This window comes from Coccinella septempunctata, chromosome 4 (assembly GCF_907165205.1).
Source record: "Coccinella septempunctata chromosome 4, icCocSept1.1, whole genome shotgun sequence".
NCBI classification, from domain to species: Eukaryota; Metazoa; Arthropoda; class Insecta; order Coleoptera; family Coccinellidae; genus Coccinella; species Coccinella septempunctata.
The window spans coordinates 9,266,728-9,274,630 of NC_058192.1; the positions used below are offsets into that span (position 1 = coordinate 9,266,728).

At 36.3% G+C, this 7,903-nt stretch overlaps 2 protein-coding genes across 2 annotated transcripts; both read right to left on the reverse strand.

Annotated features, from left to right (window-relative positions):
* Positions 1-152: 152 nt before the first annotated feature.
* On the reverse strand, positions 153-2,917 carry LOC123310895 (aromatic-L-amino-acid decarboxylase-like). The gene is made up of 4 exons (XM_044894582.1): positions 2,551-2,917; positions 1,602-1,836; positions 1,200-1,319; positions 153-1,148 (listed from the first exon to the last, which is right to left on the reverse strand). The coding sequence occupies exons 1-4, from the start codon at positions 2,628-2,630 to the stop codon at positions 180-182; spliced, it is 1,404 nt and encodes a 467-aa protein (XP_044750517.1). The 5' UTR covers positions 2,631-2,917; the 3' UTR covers positions 153-179.
* A 346-nt stretch (positions 2,918-3,263) lies between these two features.
* On the reverse strand, positions 3,264-7,796 carry LOC123310893 (aromatic-L-amino-acid decarboxylase-like). The gene is made up of 4 exons (XM_044894579.1): positions 7,196-7,796; positions 5,348-5,582; positions 4,685-4,804; positions 3,264-4,630 (listed from the first exon to the last, which is right to left on the reverse strand). The coding sequence occupies exons 1-4, from the start codon at positions 7,273-7,275 to the stop codon at positions 3,539-3,541; spliced, it is 1,527 nt and encodes a 508-aa protein (XP_044750514.1). The 5' UTR covers positions 7,276-7,796; the 3' UTR covers positions 3,264-3,538.
* Between the last annotated feature and the right edge of the window lie 107 nt (positions 7,797-7,903).

The window sequence follows — 7,903 nt, forward strand, 5'->3', positions numbered from 1 at the left end:
CTTATTTACACAGAAAATAACTCATATAAAGTTCTTGAGATGCTTTTTCAATAAGAAATAATTATAATACTGTACAAAATTTGTCAAGAGAGTTAGGAGAATAAACCTTTTCCTTAAATTATTTCATGCTTAGCTCATTTATATTATTGAGTCGTATAAGTTAAATTTATTATTACGAATCAATGTCTGTGTTGCAGGATAAGATTCGCCTGAGTCTGCATAATCTTCCAAGAATTTCTCATATCACGTTTTTGAGTAAAGCTGCTGCAGACTACGAATCGTATAGATAACTTTCCATTATGACGATAGGGTGTGAGAAATAGCTTTTTTTGAAGCTGTATTCTCTCCAGCAACGCCTTCGTCAAATCGTCACTTCCCTTCAATCTGAATGTTAAAACGCCCAAGCTTGAAGTACATACTTCGAACCTTTCATCATTATTAACTAGATCCTCAAAATAGCTGGCTAAACCCACTTGGTGTCTAACATGCTCTTGCAATCCCTGGACTCCGTGGATACGAAGAACGAACCACAGTTTTAACGCCCTGAATCTTCTACTATTCGGTATCTGCCATAAATGGATATTAGGCATTTTTCCTGGGTTCAATTTCTTAAAATTATCTTTTGGATTCATATCTTCGACGTGTGTAGTGTCCTTGAACCAAAGCGCTGAGCAGTCTGAATTCACCTTCATCCATTTATGTGGATTGAAGTTGAAAGAATCCACCTTATCTATGCCCTTCATTAGAGGTCTGAATTCTGGACAAACAAGGGCTGTTCCAGCATAGGCCGCGTCAACGTGCAACCAAAGAGATTCTTTCTTGCACACATCAGCTAATTCTTCAACGTCATCGAAAGAGCAAATGCCTGTTGTTCCGAAAGTGGCTATAACGCAGCATGGATAAAACCCATTTTTTCTATCGTCATCAATCGCCTTCTGCAGGGTGTGGCCTCTCAAGCTCCCATTAGAATCTGGCTCTAACAGCCTCACTGGAACAGAGGCAAGCAATCCAGCTTTTTCTACAGAACTGTTTGATTGGTTGGAACTGTAAGCCACGAACTTCTTGTCTGATGATTCTGCGCCCAAAGTCTTCGAAAGTCGATGCTTGGAGGTTAGTATGGCAAGCAGAGTGGATTCACTGGCAGAATTCTGAAATGGGAGAGTGAGAGATGATAGTTTCATTTAATTTTATCGTTATACCTGTATGGAGCCTCCTCCCAAACCATCAAATGAATTGAGAAAGTGCTCTGGCAAGCCCATCATCTTCACCAGCCAATCCATCATCTTTAGCTCCAGCTCGTATGCAGCTGGATTGGATTCCTGAAATGAGGGTGATTAGCATGATACCAAGATCTAAGGTATATACAAGTAACTCCTTGAAATACAAAAATATCTTCATTCATTCGAATATACCTACTTTTCGAAAGAATTAATTGAAACTTCTCCTCTTAAACTTCAGAGCATTTTTTATGTAGGTACTGCTAGAGTTTTTGTCAATATTTGTTGGTTACACAAACTATGAATGACTCTTTCAATAATTATAGGCTTTGAAGAATTGAACTTCTTTTTGGAATAGTCAACCACTGTCTAAAATGCACTCACCCATGTTGTCGTACATCCTCCAATACCAGATAGTATCATTTCACCAACAATTCCAGCGAAAGAATTGGCTGTTGGCATGTATGCATGGAACGAAGGGGAATGCCAGTGTGTTAAACCTGGAACAATGTGCTTGTCCAGATCGCTGAAAATTTCTTCCCAGTTTTCACCATGTTCTGGACTCACTTTGGGTAGTCCTCTTTCCAAATAACCGGGTTCAACTCCAGACACAACCTGCCTTCAGATAAAATTAGAATTGTACAGAATCTATATCACCAATCTAAAACCCAAAATCGCTATCCAAATATTTTAAAAAACAATTGTGATGTAGAATGAGATGCGCCAAATTTTTTGCTACCTCACTCAACTAATGAAATTTTGTATTCATCTTCGTCTTAGTACTTTGAAATTACTTTTTGTGTTTCTATTCCAGTAGATTTATATATTTTTTCAAATATCAAGGAAAATATTTTCAGATGACATCAACTTTTAGAACATTGGCCGAATTTTGCATTCAACAAATCACTAAGAAAATATATTTATGGATATATCAAGGAGGAATAGACAAAATGAAGCAATTTCAATCATTCTATAATAAGGAAGGAAATACAGCATCAATGGTGTACTGAATTTTGGGTTTTATAAAAAATTATACAACTAGGAGAGTTTTCTTAAGATGATGTTAATTGAGATCGCAAATTTGATTAAATTTCTTATGTTCAGTTCAAATAAATCGCGAAGAATACTATTTTTTGAAGGAGTGTTCCTGAAAAGATGCAAAAAATACGAGGAATAATTCAATTAACTGTTTAATGAGTTTTCCTTCATTGTCTTCAACTTTTCATGGCCTGGCAAAATATTTTGATTTTTTCATCAGTCTTTAGTGATCACGTAACTGTAAACCGACAGAATAAAAAACGATTCAGGAATTTTATTTTAGCATTTCACTCACTTTTCTCGAATAGTATCCAAATAGTTTGCTATGTAATCTACAGCATATTTGCCGAACTGTCTGAACTCATCACAGTCCATCCTTATTCACTTCATCACTGAACAGACGAAAACTGAATATCACCTTTGGTCATCTCGTGAGAATAATTCACTTTCTCCCATAGGCTTCGAGAAAGCAGCAGAGTTGGTCGACAATAAAAACAATATTTTTTAAGGTAGTACTTGGGATCCGAAGATTAACTACTATTTCTCACCGGTTAACTTATTTTCGGCTATATACTTTGGTAATTTTCGATTTGATGAGCAGAAATCAAGTATGATTTGGGATGGTATAGGCAATGTCTTAATAATCCTGCCAATTGATGCCATAAAACGATTTGAAAATAGTATCTAAGACTATGGGAATATTTCACAACAGAATTCCGAGTGAAAATGTTCACACTTAAAATAGTTGTTGAAAAGTTCTTCTCTATATCATATATTTTTAGATTTTCCTCGAAAATTTTGCGTTTCCTGAAAAGTCGCTAGAGAAAATAAAGTTTCTCAATGGGCTTTCTAACGATGAAGTTACATTTCCAGGAAGAAACAGGTTGTATGGTTTTTTGGTTTAGTAAAACTCAAACAGATGTGTAATTTTTTTCGAATGTTCAATATTAGAAATAATTAACCCAAATGAGCATATGTATTGATCATCACCAATCAAAGAAAGATGAATTTGAAAGGATTCATTTATTATCACAATTTCTTCAACATCAATCAACAAGGTTATTCTCTCAGACAATTATTTGAGACCCTTGGTATTCCATCTATGTTATATTAAATGAAAGAGTTACATATTTCCTTATTCAAAATGAGAAATTAATGCCAGTAGTTATGAAGTATTTGAAAAAAACGATTATATTTCCTATTTCTAACACTTTGAACCTAGATACTAGATTTCTGAATCCTCCAATATAATACTAATATTGTTATCTGAATACTACAGGTTATTATTTAGTTTTCTCATGGAGTATTTCACATCTTGGCGTACTTATGTGAATATCGCGTAATTTCTTCTCTGGTATCTCATCGACAATCTGCGACATCTTACTGTCAAGCCCAAAAAGCTCATCAGCAGCACTCTTGAACTCCTTCCAGGCAAATTCCACGTCCTCCTTTTCAGTCAGCCTGCTACAGATGGCGAAACGAATGCAGAACTTACGGTTGTGGTTACCAGCGATACAGTAAATCGACTTTTTCTCACTAACAATTTTCAAAAGTTTTTCGGACAAAGACTCCAACCCCTTCAATTTGAAGCAAACAAGTCCCATACTCGAGGAACAAACTTCGAATCTGGCATCATTGCGTACCAGTTCCTCGAAGTATTGGGCCAGAGAGATCTGATGCCTGACGTGTTTCTGGATGCCTTCTGAGCCATACATCCTGAGGACAAACCAGAGTTTGAGCGCTCTGAACCTTCGCCCAAGGGCGATTTGCCAGTGTCGGTATTCAGGTGCTAGACCTTTGTGTTGGTCCTCGAGGTACAACCGTTCGACGTTGAAAGCCTCGACTAGGTATTTGGCGTTTTTGACCCACATCGCGGAGCAGTCGAAGTTCACCAGCATCCATTTGTGAGGGTTGAAGTTGAAGGAGTCGGCTTTTTCGACTCCCTTGTTCAGATGTCTGTATTCGGGGCATGCAAAAGCTGTGCCAGCATACGCTGCGTCCACATGTAGCCAAACACCTTCTTTCTGGCAAATCGGTGCGAATTCTTCTAAGTTGTCGAAGGCACATGTAGGGGTGGTACCTAAGTTTGCGACCACATAGCATGGAATCAGCCCCTTTTCCTTATCTTTCAATATGGCTTCTTGGAGGACGCTTCCTCGAAGAATGCCGTTTTCATCGGCTGGTAGTAATCTCATGGGCATAGATCCAAGAAGACCTGATTTCTCAACGGATGAATTCGATTGATCTGAGGAGTATGCCACAAGTTTTCCCTTGATTTCCGCTTCAGTTAGTGGGGAATTTTGGGATTTTAGCTCGGTGACTTTCTTCTCTTTGGCAGCTAAAAGACTGATGAAAGTGACTTCGCTGGCTGATCCCTGAAATTTTTTTGAAATTAATTTTATTTGAAGTTTTTCAGGTTGAATTTTTACCTGTATTACTCCCCCGCCTGGACCTTGTGAACAGTTGAGGAATTCTTCTGGTAAACCGAGAAGTTTTCCGAGCCAATTCATCATGACCACCTCTAGCTCAGTATACGCTGGACTGGCAATCTGAAAGAGAAAAAAATCATCACAGATTTCCCGACAATTCTATATCAGTTGATGAATGAAAAACTTTTTATCTATCAACCAATTTTCTTTTCCTGTTAAGGTCCACACATTCAATTAAAAGCGGGTCTATAAGATGTGTGAAAGTTACCATCCATCTACAGATAAAGCAATGGAAATTGAAGAGCATTTCCATGATGTTAAAGCAGAACTAATCATATACCAAAGATTGTTTCTAGTTTCAGAGGATTTCCTCCTATAGAACAGCTCGAAATCTAAGTAATTTTCTAGAAGAAAAAACATCATTTTGCTACCTATTGGTGCTTAAGGGGACGATGAAAACAGAAAATGAACAAATAGTGAAATTATTCAAAGTTTGCCCGAAATAAATATCTATTATAGCTGAGAAACGTTTAATCAATTGAAATTTCATCACAATTTCTCCGAGTAGTTCGGAAGTAAGACTGAAATTTCTTTCTTTTTCCTATCTACATCGAAACCATTAGTGGTTCCTGCAAAAAACTCATCTGTATCTATGGTCCTTACCCAACTGAGTCCTATGCAACCGAATCCGGCGCTTAGCATTTCTCCAACAATTGCTGGAAATGAGTTTGCGGTAGGATAAAAAGCATGGAAGTTGGGCGAATGCCAATGCGTTAATCCAGGCATGATTATCCTGTCCACGTCCTTCAGTACATCCTGCCACGGTTCACCCTTTTGTGGAGCTTCGTCCGGTATGAGGTCGCTCAAATATCCAGGATCTACGTTTGGTAGGACCGGCCTGAAATAAAAAAATCTCTCTCAGATCGAATCTCATCAATTCATCCAGCAACTGTGTCGATTGGCTTGGGATTAACTGACGTGAATTTGATCCCTTAAGAGGAGCTCATAAATTGTAAAATTCCTCAATGAAATAGTTGTAAGATACCAAGAAAACTTTATTCAAAGCTGGTGTTCTATGAAACATGTAGATCGTAGATCAAGAACTGTCATTCAACAAACAGATCATTTGATTTTTAGTAAACAACTATACCAAAAAGAAAAGAAACCTAATAGCTTTATCGTTGAGTTGCATCTCATCCGCCATTACAAAATTCAAAATCAAACTGTTTGAGAGGAAAAAACATGACTGGAAGCCGAATACAGTATGTGATTCTTCTCTGTCAAGATGCTTTGATTTTATTGAATAGTGTGTAAATAGTGGATAAGATTCAAGACAAATGTCAGGTTAATTCTTTTTCAGAAATGCTTTGATTTGAACAGAATATTCACCCCAATACTGGATTTCAAAGAAAAATATTCTAATTTGCGAGCGTCCTGTGAGTAAAGGAATATATTGCATGCAGTTGTCAGCTGAAAACAACCGCATTTATTGAAGTGTTGTTTTCGTTATTTTTCAATGGATTTTCAGATATCAAATTTCTCATTGTTATTCCCATTTGCATATGAAAGTCTTGCAATTCAGATAGGGAACTTTCATGCTGTCATAGTATCATATAATAACTGATTTAGGTAGAACATAAAGTAACACGAACAATTGAAATCTAGGCGTTTTCCAAATTTGCAAATTCCAATATAATTTTATCAGTAGCATAAAATTATCAATCTGTTTTGGTTTGTTTTTTTTCTTGATTCGCAAACTGAACGATATATATGACCTCTGACATCTTTTAAAACTGCAGCGATAATTCAAATTTGATTGAAACCATATGTAAGCCCAACTAAGACAAAAGATATTCGTATATTTCTCATCTTACAGTACTTTTTATTATTTTTTGCAGAAATTTTCATTTCCTCTTTGCCTCATTTGAAACTTTCCATTTCATAATTCTGATAAATTGAGCCCAATGAATAATTTCAACATGAAGAACATTTTTTGTTGTTCATAATTGAAAATTTGATATGAAAACGAGCACAAAAATGTACTCTACAATTGATTGGCAGAAACAGCCCCTTTTTTAAGTCCCTATTGAAGGGTCAAAAAACTATTGCTGTATATTAAATAAATTTCGTCCAAATTTCAATTTTATACTCAGGATATAACTGTTGCTATAGATAGGAGGGACAATACATGATGAATATGAGGTAGGTTTATTTAAAAGCCCATCTAGTGATAAATAGGACCATGTTTTAGCGATTTTCCAAAACTCTAATTCTCCATTTCTTTCAATTTGCAAATTATATATTAGTAATAGTTTCTGAAAATAATTTAGATTTGGTTTTATCGTGTGAAAACAGGATATAAAAATCTCTGTGAAACATAGGAAGCATGAGAAAATTCGTTCTTTTCAAAGAATTTTTCACCTTTTTTAATTTTGGCTGTAATTTTTGAATTTGGGCGTTTCTACTTGAGATATTTGGACAGCAGGATGTGATGGTGAACCCATAACTTACCGGTCTCTGATGGTTTGAAAATAATCCGCGATATAATCCACTGCAGCCTTCCCAAAATCCCTGAATTCTTCAATATCCATGTCTTCGATTGCTCACTTTTCAGTCGCTCGAACAATATCCCAATACTTTCACACTGACACGCTATAAATCTTATTCGACCGAAGAAATGTTACTTCGAGAACTCGTCACACAGATCAATCGTGGACCGACAGCTAGGCAGATAGACGTTTGGCTAAACAGTAGATTGACATTCGGTCCACGCGATCTTTTTATATGGAACCTCTCCTTTCTTTGCCCTTCGTCAATGTGAAAATTTTCCGGGATAAAAATTATTATCTCAGCATCGGAATAGGGATAAAAAATCTAGTGAATCGGTGAGCGTTCAACCTCCAACTCTTTTTCCCCAGACGAATTGGGGGAAATCCTTGGCGAGATTATTTCAGTCTTACCAAAACGACGAATGTTAGTGAAAAAAGATGAGATGTTTTCTAAATCCATCGGCTGAGTCTGTATTTTTTTTCAGATACAAAATTTCAACGAAGCAAAATTTTACCGTGTCAGTACGCTTGGATGTTAGTATAGCAACTGCACAAGATGAAATAAAAATATTTTCAACATGTCATCGATTAGAAAGGGAAGTTTCTTAAGAGTGTTAAATATTCAACGAGGCGTAATTTAAAATAATGATTTTACATTTTCTTAATGATT

Bases quoted from the DNA above. Each gene is read 5' to 3' on its own strand.
- LOC123310895 (XM_044894582.1), bottom strand. From the start codon at position 2,630: ATGGACTGTGATGAGTTCAGACAGTTCGGCAAATATGCTGTAGATTAC. The intron at 1,320-1,601 runs GTGAGTGCATTT...CCCTCATTTCAG, and splicing joins GAGGATGTACGACAACATGG to GAATCCAATCCAGCTGCATA. The intron at 1,149-1,199 runs GTATAACGATAA...CTCCCATTTCAG, and splicing joins TGGGAGGAGGCTCCATACAG to AATTCTGCCAGTGAATCCAC.
- LOC123310893 (XM_044894579.1), bottom strand. From the start codon at position 7,275: ATGGATATTGAAGAATTCAGGGATTTTGGGAAGGCTGCAGTGGATTAT. The intron at 5,583-7,195 runs GTAAGTTATGGG...TTTTTATTTCAG, and splicing joins TTTCAAACCATCAGAGACCG to GCCGGTCCTACCAAACGTAG. The intron at 4,631-4,684 runs GTAAAAATTCAA...AAAAAATTTCAG, and splicing joins CAGGCGGGGGAGTAATACAG to GGATCAGCCAGCGAAGTCAC.